Source organism: Ochotona curzoniae, unplaced genomic scaffold, assembly GCF_017591425.1.
Source record: "Ochotona curzoniae isolate NIBS_2020 unplaced genomic scaffold, NIBS_Ocur_1.0 scaffold_1852, whole genome shotgun sequence".
In the NCBI taxonomy this organism is placed as follows: Eukaryota; Metazoa; Chordata; class Mammalia; order Lagomorpha; family Ochotonidae; genus Ochotona; species Ochotona curzoniae.
This window is the reverse complement of record NW_024467087.1, coordinates 22,642,927-22,662,374: the sequence shown is the minus strand read 5'-3', so window position 1 is coordinate 22,662,374 and position 19,448 is coordinate 22,642,927. Positions and strand designations below refer to the sequence as shown.

General features: G+C 46.6%; 3 protein-coding genes and 1 pseudogene across 3 annotated transcripts; 2 read left to right on the top strand and 2 right to left on the bottom strand.

Moving 5' to 3' along the window:
* Positions 1–329: 329 nt before the first annotated feature.
* RNF113A (ring finger protein 113A) lies at positions 330–1,445 on the bottom strand. The gene has a single exon (XM_040999494.1). It carries the CDS (start codon positions 1,406–1,408, stop codon positions 377–379), a length of 1,032 nt encoding a protein of 343 aa, XP_040855428.1. The 5' UTR covers positions 1,409–1,445; the 3' UTR covers positions 330–376.
* A 93-nt stretch (positions 1,446–1,538) lies between these two features.
* On the top strand, positions 1,539–4,591 carry NDUFA1 (NADH:ubiquinone oxidoreductase subunit A1). The gene is made up of 3 exons (XM_040999668.1): positions 1,539–1,796; positions 3,393–3,482; positions 4,547–4,591. The coding sequence occupies exons 1-3, from the start codon at positions 1,695–1,697 to the stop codon at positions 4,565–4,567; spliced, it is 213 nt and encodes a 70-aa protein (XP_040855602.1). The 5' UTR covers positions 1,539–1,694; the 3' UTR covers positions 4,568–4,591.
* A 1,826-nt stretch (positions 4,592–6,417) lies between these two features.
* LOC121169488 lies at positions 6,418–11,481 on the bottom strand (annotated as a pseudogene).
* Positions 11,482–12,683: 1,202 nt separating this feature from the next.
* On the top strand, positions 12,684–18,826 carry AKAP14 (A-kinase anchoring protein 14). Its single transcript, XM_041000073.1, has 5 exons — positions 12,684–12,840; positions 13,515–13,606; positions 15,060–15,239; positions 18,168–18,220; positions 18,682–18,826. The coding sequence occupies exons 1-5, from the start codon at positions 12,684–12,686 to the stop codon at positions 18,767–18,769; spliced, it is 570 nt and encodes a 189-aa protein (XP_040856007.1). The 3' UTR covers positions 18,770–18,826.
* The last annotated feature ends 622 nt before the right edge of the window (positions 18,827–19,448 follow it).

Sequence of the window (19,448 nt, the reverse complement as noted above, 5' to 3'; positions counted from 1 at the left end):
TTGGGCTGGGCATACTTTAAAGTAGGACAAGTTCCCAAAACAGCTAATTGTATGACAGTACTTTGTAAACCATTAAGTGATATGCAAATATACCAGATTCAGTTCTTACTTTCAGCATCACTACGCTTGCTTCAAGTAAATTCTAGCTCAAGTTTCTGCTATTCCCATAATGTATGTCAAAAGTTCTGAAAAAAAAAATGCACAAAGTAGTTACCCCAGGGCTAATTCCACATTGTACCTACCTTGGAGCTTTTACTACAGAACCCTACTTCACTACCCGCTTTCTCTGTCACTTTCCCTAAAAAAAAAAGAAAGGACACCAGTTAAGATTTCCAAAAGAACAACAGAACATTTATTTTTGAAATTTGAGGAAGACCTAAGTAATGGGAGTTGGGCCCTCATCAGAGTCCTCTGGGCAATCGGCAGCAGCACTGGCTGCTGGGGCTCGATGCTTCTCCAGTTTGGCAATCAAGTCTTTGGCTGGATTGAAGACACCGTTGGTCTGCTGGTCGCAGATGTAGCAGCGCGGAGTGGTGCGGAAATGCTGCAGCGCACACTTCTCGCAGAAATAATGCCTGCATTTGGTCACAACTGGGTTCTGGAAGGTCTGGCGGCAGATGAAACACTTGAATGGTATTTCCTCATCATCGCTTCCTACTTCATAATTTTCATCCTCATAGACGCCGTAGCGACCCTCATCGAGCTCACGTTCGATCTGCCACCCGTGCTTGTAATCTGAACGGTCATGGAGGAACTTGCAGCTGTCCCCGAAGCCGCAGAAGCCAGTCTCCTTGTAGTCCTTGCAGATGTCTGGCTGGTAATCCCAGCGCACGGTGGCCCGCAGATGCTCGGGGGCCCGGATGGGGCCCTTCCTCACCATCCCGGAGGAGGCGTTGCCCATAGACGTATCCTTGGGCTTCATATATTTCTGATAATTATTGATCCCCCGGTAGATCTTGTCATCCTCCTTGCCCCTCAGCTCTTCCTGAATCTTCTGACTGCGTTCGAAGATGGACTGCGCATCGCGGTCCTTCTCCGTATCCAACTCGTACACGGCCGTGGCCCCCATGTCTTCTGGCCCCACCGGTTTCGCCGAGCGGGTGGATTTGTAGACCACTCCCAGAGTCTCGGGCTCATTATCCTGGTCCTCGTCCTCACTACTCAAGTCGTAGGACGCTTTCTGCTTACCACTGCCGCGAGTCTTCTGGATCATTGGATTGTGGACCGCTCGTTTCTTCTCCGGGCGCACCACAGTGCTGCCTTCATCACTACTGCCGCCGCTTTCTCCGGACTCCGGGTTGCAGGCGGGGCGCTTTCTGCGGCCCGCAGCTCCTTTCCGTCCAGGCTTTTTGAAGAGGAAGGTGCACACCTGCTCTGTACTCTTTCCCGGAGAAAGTTGCTCCGCCATTTCGGTGTCGAAAGCCGCGAGACGGCCGTGGCGTCCCACGTCGCGCGAGGGTCTTTACGTCACAGTGCGTCGCGCGTCGTGCAGCAAATCGTCGCAAAAGAGGAAAGCGAAGGCGGGAGCGCAGGTGTTGATCACTTTTGAGCCTTGCCGGCTTCCGTCGCTTCCGTCGGCGCGCGTGGCACCGCCTCTCTTGTGGGCTGCCCCGGGGCTTAGCGGGAGGAACGCCGCATCCCGGTCACCTTTAGGGACCTACAAGCCGCGTTTTGGCTTAGGTAGCTGTGCCGCGATGTGGTTCGAGATTCTGCCCGGAGTCGCCATCATGGCCGTGTGCTTGAGCATCCCTGGAATGGCCACTGCATACATTCACAAGTTCAGTAACGGGCGCAAGGTAGGGCGGCTTTCCCAGGGCGCTGCTGACGGCCACAGCCGGAGCTCGCTGGAGGCGGGTGTTAGGGTACGAAGCCGGTGTCCGGGCTGGGAAACACCGTCAGCCTTTGCCTTCGCGTGCCCTAAAAGAGACCGCTTTGCGAAACGACGTGCCCCGTTTAAGCCGCATTGTGCTGTCGCAAAACCAACTCTTGAGTAAAGGTTAGGGTTTAGAACTGTCGACATTCGGAAACTGGGAAGGTAGGACGTAAAGAGGTCGGCACCAGACTTGCAGGAGAAGGCGAAGGCTCGGGGCGTGACTCTGTGTCACCGTACTTCTGATCCTAATTGCCCCGCTTTGCTTTTCACACACATCTTGGCTGCTTCTCCTTTGGTACCTAGAGTTGCGTAATTTTTCCTTTGGCTTTTTCATTCCAAGCCTTTGGGAATCTAATGGGAGATCCCGTTTCTTATATCAGAATTTTGATTTCCCCTCTTCCTAATCCTCACACCATGTCTAGAGAACACTTACGATTTAGATGTCTTTGCTTTTTTGTTTGTTTGTTTTATGATTCTCCTTTTGCTTCTAATCTACCGTTGTTTCTTACAGCTCCAAAGGGCAACAGTTAAGCATTTAAAAAATGAAATAAAATAAAAGAGGGGGGTGACTACTGTGCAACAAGAACAACAAAAGCCCAATGATGTTGGTTAAAATGGAAGTAAGAATTTAGGATTGCCGACCTAAAATGTATTGGTCTGATTTTATTTAGCAATTCTGGTTTTGCGTTTTTCAAGTTTTATTTATGCATTTATTTATTTATTTATTTGGAAAGATAGAGTCACAGGTTGAGAGGGACAGTTAGAGCTATACCATCCACTTGACATGCTAAATGACTGCACAAGGCGTGGGTCAACCCACAGCAGAGTCCTGGCATTTCTCCTAAGGCTCTCATGTCCCTTGTTGGGACCCAATTACCTGGACCATCTTCCGCTGCACTGCCAGGCAAACAACTGGAAACCTGGATCGGAGGTGGGAGAACTGGGATTTGAACCAGTGCTCTTATGGGATGCTGGTGTCACAGGTGGTGGCTTTCCATCTGCCGGGAGCTTCTTTTAGGTCTCCCATATGGGTGCAGGGTCCTAAGGCTTCGGGCCCATGGGCTTTGGCTCCATGGTTGTACGTTGTTAACTTCCCTTTTATTTTAGTAATGATTCCATTTTTTAGAAAGTCACTTTTAATAAAATATTCATTTATTCTTATCTGAAAGGCAGGGTTACAGGAAGAGAAAGACACATCTTTCACCTGCTGTTTCACTCTCCAAATGGCCACAATGGTCAGAGCCAGGAGCCCCTTCCAGGTCTACATGGGTGCAGGGTTCCAAAGCTTTGAACCATCCTCTACTGCTTTCCCAGGCCACAAGCAGGGAGCTGGATGGGAAGTGGAGCAGCCAGGACTTGATCTGGCACTTATTATGGGTTGTTGGCACTATAGATAAAGGCTTGACTTGGTATATGCCACTGCACCAACCTTAGAATGCCACTTTTCAAAAGTTCAAATGTCTATGTTTTGGGACACTTGTCTTTAACAATTGCAGTAATAATTGTCTTTTATTTGAAGGAAAAAAGGATTGCTCATTTGCGTTATCACTGGAGTTTGTTGGAAAGAGATAGACGCATCTCTGGAGTTAATCGTCACTATGTGGCAAAGGTAAGGTGACTGTGATGCTACCCACGTGCGAGAGTTGTGGGCCCAGTGCTGAATCCTCACTGTGCAACTGCCAGGATCCCCTATGGGCACCAGTTCGTATCCCGGCTGCTCCACTTCTGTTCAGCTCCCTGCTTGTGGCCTGGGAAAGCAGTTGAGGACAGCCCAGAGCCTTGGGACCCTGCGCCTGTGTGGGAGACCCAGAGGAGACTCCTGGCTCCTGGCTCCTGGCTCCGGATCAGCACAGCTCCGGTGGTTGCGGTCACTTGGGGTGTGAATCAGCAGATAGAAGTTCTTCCTGTCTCTCCTCTCTGCATATCTGATTATCCAATAAAAATAAAATTAATCTTTTTAAAAGACTTTAAATGTATTTTCTTCTTGTGAGGTTGAGCAGCCTTTTATATGTAAAGATTTGTTTGCCTATGTCTTATGCCTATTCTTTTGCCCATTTAAAAATCAAAAAAACACAAAAGATTTAATTATTTGAAAAGCAGAATTAGAGGGAGAAAGAGAAGATGTTCCGTCTTTTGGTTCTCTCCACAAATGGCCACAGCAGCCTGGGAGGGCAAAGCCAGGAGCCTGGGTCTCCCTCTGGATTTCCCACGTGGGTGCAGGGTCCCAAGGGCTTGGACCATCTTTCTGTGCTTTCCTAGGCACATTGGAGCTCGATTGGGAGTATAGCAGCCAGGACTCAAATTGGCACCCAAATAGGATGTTGGCACTGCAGGGACAGACTTATCCTACTGTCCCTCACCACCAGCCCTGGATTGTATTCTCTGATTCGTTGGAGGCACAGTGTGTGAGCAGGAGTTCAGTGGTAACCGGTTGTTCTGACTGGGGGAAGGGATTTGTTATATAAAGGTATATGTTTGCTGCTCTCAGAATACGCACACTAGACATCATTACAGGTTCTTTTTTTTAGTGATAATAAAATACAGTTCCATGTATCGCAGCTAGAGCTGTGTGGGACATGGAAGCACTTCCTTCAGTAACAGAATGCCATTTCAAAGTGAGGACACATGGTCCATCAACAGAATTCTCACATTCTTTTTTAAACTCTCTTTCAGGGTTTGGAGAACATTGATTAAAGAAGCATTTTCCTGAATGATGGGGGAAGAAATGCAATTAGGATCATCTACCCCTGTTAGAAGGCTGTGTAATGCATTATGTAACATGCAATGTGTTATATAGTGCTTAATAAAGATAAATTGAAAAAAAAAATCAAGAGCATCTCTTTTCTAAAGATTCATGTACTTATGGAATTACAGAGACAGGGAGAGAGGGAAAGAACATTCACCCACTGGTTCACTTCCCTGGTGGCCACAACCACTAGGGCTGCGTCAGGCCAAAGCCAGGAGCCAGGAACTTCATCCGGGTCTCCAGTGTGGGTGCAGAGGTGCAGGTACTTGGTCCTCCTTCCTCTGTTTTCCCAGGTGCTTTTGCAGGGAGCTGCTTTGAAAGTGGAGCAGCTGGCAATCAAGTTGGCACCTACACCGGATGCAGGCATCACAAGTGATGGTTTACGTCCTGCATCACATAACTGCCCACTCAAGTACTTCTTTTATTTGTTTGTTTTTTGAAATATAATTTATTTTGAACTTTATGATACAATTCCATAGGGTCTGGGATTTCCGCCCCCAACTCCCACCTCCCCCCCCGACTGATTTTCCCAATATGTTTACAATAGTATAGTCCTTTATAAGCAGTCATAAGTCCATCACTCTGTTATTTGTGTCCTGACATTGTTGGTATAGGCAGCGTCAGACAGTCCAACATCCCATTGTCTAGGTATGTCCAACAGTTTCATTGAGAGTCTATCTTTGATTTGGAAGTATGCATGCATTGTATCTTCACATCTGAATATGCTAGTTTGTATTCCGCTGTCATTATACATTGCCTTAACCAAGAAGCCATGAAACAAAGTCAAAAGCACTTTTTAAAAATTTTACTACAGGGGCCACCATTGTGTGTTAAGCTACTGCCTGTGATTCTGGTATCCTGCCTGACACCAATTTGAGCCTTGACTGTTACATTTTTAAACATGCTCCCTGCTAACTCACCTGAGCAAGCAGTGGAAGATGGCCCAAGTACTTAGGCCCATGCACCCATGTAGGAGACTGGCACAAAGCTCCTGGCTTTAGCCTGGCCCAGTCCTGGCCACCGTGACCATTTGGGTATTGAAACAGCAGATGGAAAATCTTTTCCTCTTTAATTCTGCCTTCCAAATAAATAAACCTGGGTTGGTTTTTTTTTTTTTTTTTTTGGTCTGTTTATTTTATTTTTTTTTAAAGATTTTATTTTTTATTGGAAAGGCGGATATACAGAGAGGAGAGACAGAAAGGAAGATCTTCCGTCCAATGATTCATTCCCCAAGTGACCGCAAGGGCCGATGCTATGCCGATCCGAAGCCAGGAGCCTCTTCTGGGTCTCCCACACGGGTGCAGGGTCCCAAAGCCTTGAGCCATCCTCGACTGCCTTCCCGGGCCACAAGCAGGGAGCTGGAAGGGAAGAGGGGCCGCCGGGATTAGAACCAGCGCCCATATGGGATCCCGGGCGTGCAAGGCGAGGACCTTAACCACTGTGCCACAGCGCCGGGCCCTGGTCTGTTTATTTTTGTTTTTAAGATTGGTCCATCATTATTGGAAAGGCAAATTTACAAGGAGGAGAGATCTTCCATCTGCTGGTTTACTCCACAAGTGGCCACAATGGCCAGAGCTGAGTTGATCTGAAGCCAGGAGCCTGGAGCTTCTTCCTGGTCTCCTATGTGGGTGTAGGGTCCCAAGGCTTTGGGCTGTCCTTGACTGTTTTCCCAAGCCACAAGCAGGGAGCTGGGTGGGAAGTGGAGCACTGGACATCAGCACTTGAGAGGATTTTAGCCAATTGAGCCTTCGTGCCAAATGATATTTTTTTTTCTGCACGAGAGTTCAGGCCAGCAGGGTCACCTGTACAGGTAGTTGGTCTGGATGTTGGCTGCAATCTCTGCCTCTCACTTGTCACCGTTGTTGAGCAGCTTCTTCTACAGCAGCTCCTCGTGTGTCTCCTTGGGCAACTCAAAAGTTGGGGCCCTCCACAATGATGTCCACAGTGCAGGCCTCGTGGCAAGAGCTGCAGTAAATGCGTTTGGTTGTCGATGTTGTAGCGCATGGTCCAGTGGCTGCCATTGGTCCTGGGCTCTGCCTAGATGGGGCTGGCCTAGGCCAGACACAGGGCCTCGCAGAGCTTGCAGGAAATGCAGCGCTGCTCCCTGGGTAGGTAGTGGTGCAGGATGTGCTCCCTGCTGAAGTGTGGGCTCAGCAGGCGCTTCTCACACCCGTAGTTGATGGTGGCGGGCTTGTGGAACAGGCAGCTGAAGGTCATGTCCAGCCTGCAGATGAGCTCAGTCCACATGAGGATGCGTGGCGCCCGGTGGGTCACCAACTTCACGTCCATCTCGGGCTCGTGCATGTTCACGTACCGGTAGGTAGCAGCCTCCGCACCTCTGTGGAGGCTCCTGCCCACTGGAGGTCCTGCACCGGTTGCCTGGGCCAGGGCCAGCAGCAGCCAGGGGAATGCCAGGCACTTCAGTGCGGGATGTGTATGTCCCAATGCTGGCTTGTCTGCTAAGTCCAACACTTGCCTTTAGAAGTGTTTTTTTACACCTATTTCGATAGATGTGCTCAGGCCACTGGCCTCAGAGCCATATATCTCCATTGTTAAGGGAAAAATCACCCTTTAAAAAAATTGTTTCCATTGCAAAGACAGACATACATGAAATTTGCTCTCTTTATATTAAATTTTAAAAAATTGAAAGATTTTTATATTTTTATTGGAAAGTTGGATTTAAAGAGAGGAGAGACAGAGAGAAAGAGCTTCTCTTCCCTGATTCACAATGACTGAATGGCCGGAACTGCGCCTATCTGAAGCCAGGAGCCAGAAACCTCTTCCGGGTCTCCCACACGGGTGCAGGGTCCCAAGACTTTGGGCCTTCCTTCACTGCCTTCCCAGGCCACAAGCAGAGAGCTGGATGGGAAGCAGGGCCACCGGGATTAGAACCAAAATCCATATGGGATCCCAGCAGGTGCACGACAAGAATTTAGCCACTAGACTACAGCACCGGGCTGCACAGGGTGCATTTTAAGCAGTGTTTTTCTCAGTGGTGCCCGTCTGCCAGCCCTCAACCCCACTCCAGGGCACATCAAAATGTCAAGGTTATTTTTCCTGTCACCCTGGAGGGAGGGCAGGGGAGGAGAGGAGAGGAGAGGGGAGAGGAGGGGAGGGGAGAGGAGACTGTTGCTGCCACCTAGTGGATAGAAGCCAGTACTGCTTGCAAACACGCATAAGAGAGCTCCCCATGACAAAATTTCTGGTAGCTGAACAATATTGCTGAAGTTGAGAAACCCTGAAAACAGGATAAAGGATATCCTAAAGGAACACAATAAGGTGAGTTTTTTGGGTTATGATTTATTTATTTTTGGGACCAGCACGGTAGCCTAGTGGCTAAAGTCCTCTCCTTGTATGAACTGCAATCCCATTTGGACACTGGTTCTAATCCCTGCAGCCTCGTTTCCCATACAGCTCCCTGCTGGTGACCTGGGAAAGCAGCCAAGGATGGCCCAAAGTCTTGGGACCCTGCACCCATGTGGGAGACCTGGAAGAAGCTCCTGGCTCCTGGCTCCTGGCTTTGGATTGGCACAGCACCAGCCACTGTAGTCACTTGGGGAGTGAATCAACAGATGAAAGATCTTCCTCTCTGACTCTCCTCTTCTCTGTATATCTGACTTTCCAATAAAAAATAAGTAAATATTTTTTAAAAATCATAACATTGCAAGCACTGGAATCCCGTATGGGTGCTGGTTTGTGTCCCAGCTGTTCTACATCACTTCCAGCTCCCTGACTGTGGCCTGGGAAGCATTAGAGAATGGTCCTAAGCTTGGGGACCCTGCACCCATGTAAGAGAGCTGCAAGAAGCTCCTGGCTCCTGACTTTGGATTGGCTCAGCTCTGGCCTGTGCTATCATTTGGGAAGTGAACCATCAGCGTTTTCCCCTATCACCCTCTCCTATATACATTTTTGTTATTTCTTAAAGATTTATTTATTTTTATTGGAAAGACAGATATATACAGAGAGAAGGAGAGACAGAGAGGAAGATCTTCTGTTCACTGATTCACTCCCCAAGTGTCTGCAACGGCCAGAGCCTGGGCAATCCAAAGCCAGGAGCCAGGAACCAGGAACTTCCTCCAGGTCTCCCACACGGCTGCAGGGTCCCAAGGCTTTGGGCCATCCTCTACTGCTTTCCCAGGCCACAAGCAGGGAGCTGGATGGGAAGTGGAGCAGCTGATACATGAACCAGTGCCTATATGGATTCCCGGGAATTGCAAGGGGAGAATTAGTCACTAGGTTAATGTGCTGGGCTCAATTTTCATTATTATTATTGTTATTCGCTTAGAACAGTCCAGCGTCCACAAGCTTTTTGTTCTCTCTTACAGCTGAGAAGTTAGTATTTGAGGTGGAGTGCTCAGGTCCACTGGGTAGCCCTGAATTTTTTGTCTAGTATCTGTCAATGTGTCCTGTGTACTTGTGACTTTGGATTTGATGTCAAGGTCTCCTGATCAGAAACGTGGCCATCCAGGAAGAGCTTTGCATAGTGCTTTGATCTTTTAGATTGGAAACAGTGTTGCTCAGCTATACGGTTGCCCACATTTAACGTGCTTTCTGTTTTGATTCAAGAAGCATTTAGCTGTCTGCTGCTTTGACTTGCTTAAGTATTTACTCATGGAACACACTGCATCTTCCCAACTAGACTGGAAGGTGGAAACCTTAGCGGTTTGCTTTCTCCATAATTCTTGCCACTTTGTACTTTATAGGTACTTACAACATGTGTGCCAGCTACTGGGTCCACTTGACATGAAGAGAATGTCGGCAGCTGGCCCGGGCTTCATGGTTGAGTGCCATTAGCTTTGCTAGGCATATATGGGAGAGGAGGAAGGAGCAAGGAGAAAGGAAAAAAATTGAAGAAGATAAATTAGAGGGCCCCGTGTGATGGCTCAATTGTTAAATCCTTACCTTGCAAGTGCTGGGATCCCATATGGATGTCAGTTCTAATGCCAGCGGCCCTGCTTCCCTTCCAGCTCCCTGCTTGTGGCCTGGGAAAGTAGTTGAGGACGGCCCAAAGCCTTGGGACCCTGCACCCATGAGCGAGACCTAGCTCCTGGCTAGGTCTCCTAGCTCCTGGCTCCTGGCTTCAGATCAGCACAGCTGCAGCCATTTTGGCCACTTGGGGAGTGAATCAGCAGATGGACGATCTTGCTCTCTGTCTCTTTTCCTTTTTGTATATCTGACTTTTCAATACAAAAAAAAAAAAAATCTTAAAAAAAATCACATCATTTGGGCTTGGCGCCATGGCCTAGCAACTGAAGTCCTCACCTTGCACGTGCCAGGATCCCATATGGGCACCGGTTCTAATCCCGGCAGCTCCACTTCCCATCCAGCTCCCTGCTTGTGGCCTGGGAAAACAGTCGAGGATGGCCCAAAGCCTTGGGACCCTGCACCCACGTGGGAGACCTGGAGGAGATTCCTGGCTCCTGGCTTCAGATTGGCGCAGCACCGGCCATTGCAGTCACTTGGGGAGTGAACCATCGGATGGAAGATCTTCCTCTCTGTCTCTCCTCCTCTCTTTATATCTGACTTTGCAATAAAAATAAATGAATCTTAAAAAAGCTACCTTTTAAAAAATCACATCATTTCTAATGACAGTACTATTAATTATAGTAGTAGGGAGCTGGCATTAATTTTGCAGGGAATTTGACGTGAAATAGGGCAACCCTAACTGTTGTGGACATTTGCGGGAATAAACCAGATGATGGGAGTTTCTCTCTCTAGCTCTCTCTCTATCAAGTAGATGCAAATACTGAAATAATGGTATCAGGAATGGGATCTATCCACCACAGAGTTTATGAGCTACCAGACAGTCTTCTCAGCCTTCACATGAATCATCTGGTTTGGTCTTCCCCAAAAGCTCTACTCTATACTAAGGCCTTATTGCATAAACTAAGAAAAGTATTGTTATTCCTGCATATACACTTATCACCATAATATTATACTCTCATTCTTGATTCATAAAAGACATCCTTGAGAATAGATTAAAGAAAAAAAGAAAATAGATGAAAAAAATTGTTGGGCACATCAGAGAGGTCCTAATCTCGGAATTTCAGAAAAAAAGAAACGAAAATTCAGTGAAGCTTTAACAGCTCTGAGTTCTGGGCAGATTACTGAGTGCTGCTGGCAGTCAGTATTTCAAGTGTCATATGAAAAGAGTAGTGTTTCCCCCCTGGGCTGTTGCACGGTGTACATGACTGAACATGTGCCAGGCATAGAGACTGGCACATGCCAAGGGGATCCGTAAATGCCAGCTGAAGCACTGGTCAAAACTGTTCTTCCTGGCCAAACCCTGTAAGCTCATTTCCTGCTGGGCTGGAGCTGCTTATGGCTCTCAGTCTGTTCCTACTATTGAGATCAGACAGTTTCTGTGTCTGCCTCTCCCCCTCCATTCCTCCTTGTGGGCTTCGCTTCTGATTGGTTGAAGCTTGTGTTGCCCTGGCAGCACTTGTAAACATTCCAGCTGGGAATTCTGGGCTGGGTAGTTGAGAGCTCCTACTGAGCTCTCAGACTGAGAGCTCCGCAGAGACTGCTTTAAAAAAGGATCTGTTCTCTCAGGTATCAGGGTTTGCTAGGGGCTGGGGGAGTTCACAAAAAGGACCTGCAGTGGTTTTCCCTGTTATTGCCCACTCCCTAAACTCGACCCTGCCGCGATCTCTTCCCATCGAATCAACCATCTGGCTTCTTTTTTAACAAGGGAAGAAAAAGAATCAGGAGAGGCCAGCAGGAGGGAGGGAGGCTTCAGAATGTGTGTCTTAGATGTGTGAGGATGAAAGCTGAGCTTCACTTTGGGCACAGCCCCCCCATCTCCCCTTCATACTGGGACACGGGGTTCACCAGGGAATGCCTTCGGCAGTTCTTCATACATGATGCCGCCACTTTATTGAAGGCCACAGGCTTGGTTTCTGGTCAGTGCAGCAATAGGCAGTGTGCTGAAAGCCAAGTCACTGAATGAGCAAGTCACCCAATGGGCAGGTCTCTGAAGGAGGAAGTTTCGCAGAAGTTGTGGTACTAACCAACTGTAATGGTTTGTTTATTTATTTATTTGGAAAGGCAGATTTTTACAGAGAGGAGAGACAGAAAGATCTTCCATCTGCTGGTTCATTCCTCAAGTGGCCACAATGGCTGGAGCTGAGTTGATCTGAAGCCAGGAGCCAGGAGCTTCTTCTGGTCTCCCACATGGGTGCAGGATCCCAAGGCTTTGGGCTGTCCTCAACTGCTTTCCCAGGCCACACGCAGGGAGCTGGATGGGAAGTGGAGCATGTGGGACACAAACTGGCACCCGTAGGGGATGTCAGTGCTGCAAGTCAGAGGGCTACCTTTTGTGCCGCCACATCAGTCCCCCTAACTCACTCTCTTTTAAGAGTCATACAACCTTAGCTTCTCAAAGCAGAGACTTGGATTCCACTAAAGGCTCAATTAGAAATCAGCATTTTTAGAACTCCCAAAAAACTAAGAATGATTCTACTGCATTTGATTTAAGACCTCATGGTTTTAAACCTGAAAAGCACTTGATTTTCAGGAAAGGTAACCCTCAGCACCTAGGCACACAGGCATGATGGCTCAATGCTGTGCACCCCAGCTCCATAGTCTTTCTCTAAAATCAGGTTTTTTTTTTAAAGATTTATTTATTTTTATTACAAAGTCAGATATACAGAGAGGAGGAGAGACAGAGAGGAAGATTCTCCGTCCAATGATTCACTCCCCAAGTGAGCCGCAACGGCCGGTGCTGTGCCGATCCGAAGCCAGGAGCCAGGAACTTCTTCCAGGTCTCCCACGCTGGTGCAGGGTCCCAAAGCTTTGGGCCGTCCTTGACTGCTTTCCCAGGCCACAAGCAGGGAGCTGGATGGGAAGTGGAGCTGCCGGGATTAGAACTGGCGCCCATATGGGATCCTGGCATGTTGAAGGTGAGGACTTTCACCGCTAGGCCATGCCGCCCCCCGAATCAGTTGTTTCTTGTGTATTGTGATTCTTCACAGGATAGTCTGTAGTTGTGTGAGTGTGCCCACTTGCATTTATATATTTATACAAAGAGCAATCGATTGAGTTTCTCTTTTCAGACAAAAGAACATGGATATGATTAAAAAGGGCAAAGGTCGAAAGGTGGTGACTGTAAATGTGGATCCTGCAAGGGAGAAGAAAGCGAATGAAGCCCACCACATTATGACTGAAGCAGCCATACCTGTAGTTGACAGTGCCATCAGAAATGCCGTTCAGCATGTGGAAGGTAGCAGTCCTGTGTGGGTGCCCAGACAATGGTCTTGTTGTAGGATGTTGTTGCAGGGAGACTGTTGGCTGATCGGTGCGAAAACATGGCAGCAACCTCGTTTCTTATCTCACACAAAAGAAGAATTTTCATGTGGACAAACTCTAGTTGGCAAAGCAAGATTTATTTAAAGGGAAGAGAGAAAGAGACTCCTGTCCTAGTGGCAGGAGGGGGCTCCAAGGGAGGAAAGATCCCAGGAATGGTGGAGATGGGGTCTTTCATGCACAAGGATCACCCCAAGGGCAGAAAGAAAAACAAAAAACTTACTCCGATTGGCAAAATTTTCTACCACCTTGCCCCAAAAACAAAAAGTGAGACTGGTAGCTTCCTTCCTCCATGCTGATAAACTGAGGTGCCACTTCTTTGACATTGACCAAAGTGGGACAGTCCGCTTTTTCTAAGGGGTTGATATGTTGCTTCTGTGCCTTTGTTCCCTCTCCAGTGGGAGAAAGTGCTTTCAGAAGGATTTAGGATAGGAGGAAGCCCTGTTCTTTTACATTTTAAAAGATTTTACCAGAGGAACACAATTAACATTTAAAGGTTATCTCATCAGAAACCCTAACTGTGCCAGGACCCGTTACCATCTCACATCATGTCTCAGCTGGATAGCTAATACATTTACATCTTGATTTCAGAGGCTACAAACCCCTATAAAAACATCGACTGGATCACTCATGGTGAATTCACAGTGGAAAAAGGCCGTGAACAAATTGACCAATTCATAGCGGTAAGTTAGTTGACCACTGCAACTTTGGTACACAAAGGTAAGGAACAGTAAAAAGGCTGTTTGATCAAAACTTTGAAGTGCAATCACATATTTAGGTCTCCTAAGATGGGGTGACTAGGACCCATGTTCTAAATCCTTTCTAATTATTTTCTAATTAACCAATTTGCCTCCCAAGTAAGGATGCAGAACATGGTGTGCCGTGGACATACACATTTGAGGGCATGCCCTTCCAGTCTAAGTCTCAATCTCAAGTGATGTTTGTGTTTCAGTTCCACTTTTCTCTCTTCCACATGTGGGGGTAATTGAGGAACTGACTGCAGTTTGGATTCAGATTAAAAAGTGTTGAGTGTGCTACCCATCATGATGGCTCAGTAGCTAAATCCTCACTTGCGAGTGCCAGGATCCCATATGGGTGCTAGTTCATGTCTCAGCTGTTCAACTTCTGTTCAGCTCCCTTTCTGTGGCCTGGGAAAGCAGTAGAGGACGGCCCAAAGCCTTGGGACTCTGCACCTGTATGCGAGAGCTAGAAGAGGCTCCTGGCTCCTGGCTTTGGATTGCTTTGTTGTTGTTGTTGAAGCCACTGGGGAGTGAACAAGCAGATGGAAAATTTTTCTCTGTCTCTCCTTCTCTCTGTAAATGCGATTTGCCTTTCCAATAAAAATAAATCCTTTTTAAAAAGATTTTATTTATTTTTGTAAATATTTATTTAATTTTTATTGCAAAGTCAGATATACAGAGGAAGGTCTTCCATCCACTGACTCACTCCCCAAATGACTGCAACAGCTGACTCACTCCCCAAATGACCGCAACGGCTGGTGCTGCGCCAATCTGAAGCCAGGAGCCAGGAGCCAGGAGCCTCTTCCAGGTCTCTCATGCAGGTGCAGGGTCCCAAAGCTTTGGGCCATCCTTGACTGCTTTCCCAGGCCACAGGCAGGGAGCAGGATGGGAAGCGGGGCTGCCGGGATTAGAGCCGGTGCCCATATGGGATCCCAGCGCATTCAAGGCAAGGACTTTAGCCACTAGGCTACCATGCCAGGCCCAAAAAGATTTATTTTTATTGGACAATCAGATATACAGAGAAGAGGAGGGACAGAAAGATCTTCCATCCACTGATTCACTCCCAAAGTGGCCACAATGGCCAGGGCTGCACCGATCTGAAGCCAGGAGCTTCTCCCAGGTCTCCCATAAGGTGCAGGGTCCCAAGGCCTTGTGCCATTCTCGATTGCTTTCCCAGGCCACAAGCAGGGAGCTGGATGGGAAGCGGGGCTGCTGGGGCATGAACCGGTGCCCATTAGCCATTGGGATACCACACTGAACCCAAAAAGAAATTTTTAAAATAAAAATGTTAGGAGTAGAGTACAAAAGAGCCATATCACTGTTGCATGCTGCCTTTATTTACAGAATGTAAACATAAGCCTTCTTTACTCTGTGTACTTTTTTCCTATGAAAACAGACTTGGGAGCATGAAGGAAGCTGGGTGCATGCCACAGAATTTGCAGAGAAGAAAGATTTAATCCACTCCTTCCACTATATCTACCACGTATACTGGAGTTTTACAACTCCTCCTAGACCTCTGGCAAAATTCAGTGCTCTTGCCTACTTCATCATCAAGTTCAACAAAAGCAAACCTCCGGTAAGCTATGCCCATCTTTGCTGCTCTCTAAAGTGAAGCTTCAATGAGAATGGAGATTTCTTGCCAAGTGCATGACTGACTGTAAAATGTAGTGGTCATATTTCTCCTTGGCCTTTCTGTAGCACTTGCCACTGCTAATCCCTCTTCTATCAGAGTTTCCATTTGGCTTCTAGAACTACATGATTTTCTGGTTTTCCACCTTTCCCACTCACCCTCCTTTTGGATTGGGTCTACTTTTTTTCTGCCCCCATATCAGCCTCTCTGTATGAAAATGTTCTGAAATTCAGACCTTGCACCTTTTCTCTATACTCACTTCTTTGGTTGGTTATTTTGTCCAGTCCCATAGCTTGAAATGTCACTTGCTGCCTACCCTACATTCCTATCATTCCCATTTGGATGCTTAATAAAGATCTCACTGACAGTATCTAAATATTTTGACCTGACATTTCCAAACCTGACACATTCAGTTCCTTTACCTCAGTAGAAGGCCAAATTCATGGCGTCTTCCTTCCTTTTTCACTTCTCACTCACATTCTTTATCCAATCCCTTAGGAAATCCTGTTGGCTCTAAAATATGTTCAGAATCAAGTTTCTGTCATTCCCCTTCGACCACCTTAGATCAAGACACCATCCTCTCTTCACCAAGATTACCTCCACAGCTTATGAATTGGCTTATTTGCTTCCTTGCCTTGCCCTCATCATATCCTTTCTCTCTCTCTCTTTTAAAGAGGAAACTCAGGGCTTTATTTTATAAGATAAAGGCCATACTGTCGACCCAAACCCATCTCCCACCCTGCAATATCATGTCCTTTCTCAATATAGCAGCCAGAGTGAGACCTGTAAAATGAATTTCTATTACTCCTTGGTTTAAAACTTTCTAGAAGTGCTTCTCAAACTTTGAAGTATACATAAATTACTTAGGGATCTTGGTAAAATGAAGGTTTTGATTCAGCAGGTCTGGACTGTGGCTCAGGATTCTGCATTGCTAACAAGTTCTCAGTCAGTGCTAACACTGCTGGGCCAGACCACATCTGAATTGCAAGGGTCTTGGAAGACCTTGTGTGATCTGGTGTCCCTTGCTATGTCTACTTTCCCATCATCCTTCTCCTTCTTACTCTGCTCCAGACACTCTGATTTCTTAACAAGATGTATTTGAAAGGCAGAGTTAGAGAAATTCTACATTCCGATCTTCAAAAACATTTTTTTTGGGGGGGGGGGGTAAAAATTCATCATTGGCTTTTATTGGAAAGGCAGATTTACAGAGAGGAGAGACATAAAGAAACATCCTTCAACTGCTGGTTCACTCCCCAAATGGCTGCAGTGGCCAGAGCTGAGCCAATCCAAAGCCAGGAGCCAGGAGCTTCTTCTCTAGTGTAGTGTCCTAAGGCTTTGGGCCATCCTCTACTGCTTTCCCAGGTCACAAGCAGGGAGCTGGATGGGAAGCAGAACAGCCGGACACGAACTAGTGCCAGTATGAAATGCTGCACTTGGAGGTGCAGGATTGATCAGTCAGTTCAGCTAACATGCCAGCCCCTTTAAAAACATTTTAAAAACAAGATTGATAGGCCTGTGCTATGGCATAGTGGGTTAAGCTATAACCTGTGACTCTGACATCCCAAATAGGTACTGGTTTGTGCCCCAGCTGCTCAACTTCTGATCTAGTTCCCTGCTAATGCACCAGGGAAAGCAGGAAGGTTTCTGTCTCTTCTCCCTCTCTGTTTTCTATGTGGGAAGAAAGGGTAAGGGAGAGAGAGTGAGAAAGAGGGAGAGAGAGATATATATGGAGAGAGAGCGAGAGAGCGCAAGAGCAAGAAAGGAGTCCTTCATCTGCTGGATCACTCCCCAAATAGCTCAAACAAGTAGGGCTATTCAGATCAAAGCTAGCAGCCTAGAACTCCATTGGGGTTTCCCCCGTGGGTGAGAGGGGACCAAGCCCTCTCCACTGCTTTCCCTCGTGCATTAGCAGGGAGCTGGTTCAGAAGCATAGAAGCTGAGACAGGAACCAGTGCTCCAGCCTAACCTGCTGCGCTACAAAGTCAGCCCCCAGACACTGATCTTGGTATTCCTCAGATAAGCCAGGTACAATCTCACTTGTGATTATATATCCCTCCGCCAGCTATCTTACTAACTGGCAAGGTTAGAGATACCAGGAACTAAGGCTGGTGGAGATAAACAAGAGCATACCAGAGACAATATATACAGAGAACTTAGAAGAGCCCTTGACCATGATTTTGGAAGTAAGTATGTCTGGGGACCACTGAGACAGTATTATGGATTATACTTTATGCTATTTAAAAAAATTTAATTAATTTATTTGAAAGTCAGAGAATCTTTTATCCATTGGTTCATTTCCCAGGTGGCCACAATGGCTAGGGCTGGGACAGGCTGAAGCCAGGAGCTTTATCTGGGTCACTCACATGTGTGGTAGTGGTGCAAACACTTGGGCCATCTTCTGCAGCTTTTCCAGGATATTGGCAGGGAGCTGCATCAAAAAGATAGAGCAGCTAGCAAATGAATCAGCACTCATATTGGTTGCCAGTGTCACAGGCAGTGGCTTCACCTACTATGCAACGACATTGAACCTGCTTTAAAATATTTTCAAGCCTCGTTTATCCATTTAATGCCTATGCCACTTCTAATTGTCAGTTGAGCAACCTGCACCATGTAAGAGAAGTAAATGTCTTATGCATGCTCCTCTAAAGGAGGGTTAGGCTCTTGTGACCTGCTTCATGTTTTGTGGAGGTTCTTATTTGCTGCCTAAAGAATCTTTTGAGGAACAGAGGTTTCAAGTGACAAAGAATCATCACGCACAAATCCCCAATTCATTAGGAAGATGAACTCTGGAAATTAAAAAATGCACATATGGACACATGTGGGGATGGGAAATGAAGAGTCGGTCTGGCTGATTGTTTTCCTTCTCTCTCTCAGCATATGCCTGTTGATGTCTTGTATTACTTCGAGGAGAGTAAACTGATTCATAGGTAATAATATTGGGAGATTTTCTTAGGGGTGAGGGTAAGGGGGAGGTCACCCCATGCCAGGAATCCAGCAGGCTCACAATCGCAGACAATTCAAATAGCAATTTCCTTTTTGGAACATCTGCCCTATTAGAATGGGCAAAAAAGCAGGATTCTGCCGTTGCTTTGGAAAATTGTTTTTTCTTAGCATCTGGTTCTTCAGTTGTGAGAGTATGGAGACAAAGTGGGTCATGCTCATCGTCTCTGCGAAAACTTCAAAATTGCATAGAATTAATTCACAAATGTTCCTTTTTAATTTGTATAGCGGTAAAAGAGAATCCCCTTTGGTGTAGTGCCCCCTGCCACCACTCTAGGAGACTTTTTGTTTACCAGGAGTATGGCAGAATAAACAGGGAATTCATGGCTCAGGGGCTTGTTTGATTTTATAAACTTTTTTTTTGTTTTTGTTTTCATTTCCTCTATAGACCAGGAATGAGTCGATTTCGAGAACAATGGCTGCATCATATCATTGACGCCAAATATTCTTTACTGAAGTCGATCACCACATTGTAACGCAGTTGCATCTGATTACTAAAGAATGTTTTAGGACTGTCTCCGCAATCGACTATATTAAAGATGCAGTACCGTAGATTGAACCACAGAATACGGATTGACTAATAAACTTGTGGTGTACAACCCAGCTGTGGTTTTTTGCCATTCATTCATTTTCCATTTTGCAACTTTTATCATATTAGCTGAGTGACAAGTAAGTTGTTTTCTATTTGGTTGTATAAAATGTTATTTATTTGGGGGGAGAGGGATGGGTGAAAGGAAGAAGGAGGGAGGGAGACAAACTTCTCCCACCTGCTAGTTGAATTTCCTGAAAGAGCCAGGGCTGGGCCATGCTGAAGCCAGTTGCCTAGGATTCAGTTTGGTTCTCTCATGCAGGTAGTAAGGATGCAAGGACTTTGGCCATCAGTTGCTGTCTCTCAGGGTGCCCACACTAGAAGGAAACTGGATCAGAAAAGGATTTGAACCTATGCACTCTGATATGGGATGCCAGCATTCTAAGCAGCATCTTTAACTGTCATACCAAATGCTCATCCCAGTTGTTTTCCATTTTCTGATATATTTTCCCCATTTCTATGCAGCACTTCAGATTCTTGCAGGTAGAGAGGCAAGTTTAGAGAGTTGCCAAAATTCATCTGTCAGACTAAGATAAAATTAATATTTAGCTGTTTATTCCCTTCAT

Excerpts from the sequence above, each read along its gene's own strand:
- AKAP14 (XM_041000073.1), top strand. The coding sequence starts at position 12,684 with ATGGATATGATTAAAAAGGGCAAAGGTCGAAAGGTGGTGACTGTAAAT. Across the intron at positions 13,607-15,059 it reads AAATTGACCAATTCATAGCG|ACTTGGGAGCATGAAGGAAG; the intron begins GTAAGTTAGTTG and ends CTATGAAAACAG. Across the intron at positions 15,240-18,167 it reads TCAACAAAAGCAAACCTCCG|CATATGCCTGTTGATGTCTT; the intron begins GTAAGCTATGCC and ends TCTCTCTCTCAG.
- RNF113A (XM_040999494.1), bottom strand. The coding sequence starts at position 1,408 with ATGGCGGAGCAACTTTCTCCGGGAAAGAGTACAGAGCAGGTGTGCACC.
- NDUFA1 (XM_040999668.1), top strand. The coding sequence starts at position 1,695 with ATGTGGTTCGAGATTCTGCCCGGAGTCGCCATCATGGCCGTGTGCTTG. Across the intron at positions 1,797-3,392 it reads AGTTCAGTAACGGGCGCAAG|GAAAAAAGGATTGCTCATTT; the intron begins GTAGGGCGGCTT and ends TTTTATTTGAAG. Across the intron at positions 3,483-4,546 it reads ATCGTCACTATGTGGCAAAG|GGTTTGGAGAACATTGATTA; the intron begins GTAAGGTGACTG and ends ACTCTCTTTCAG.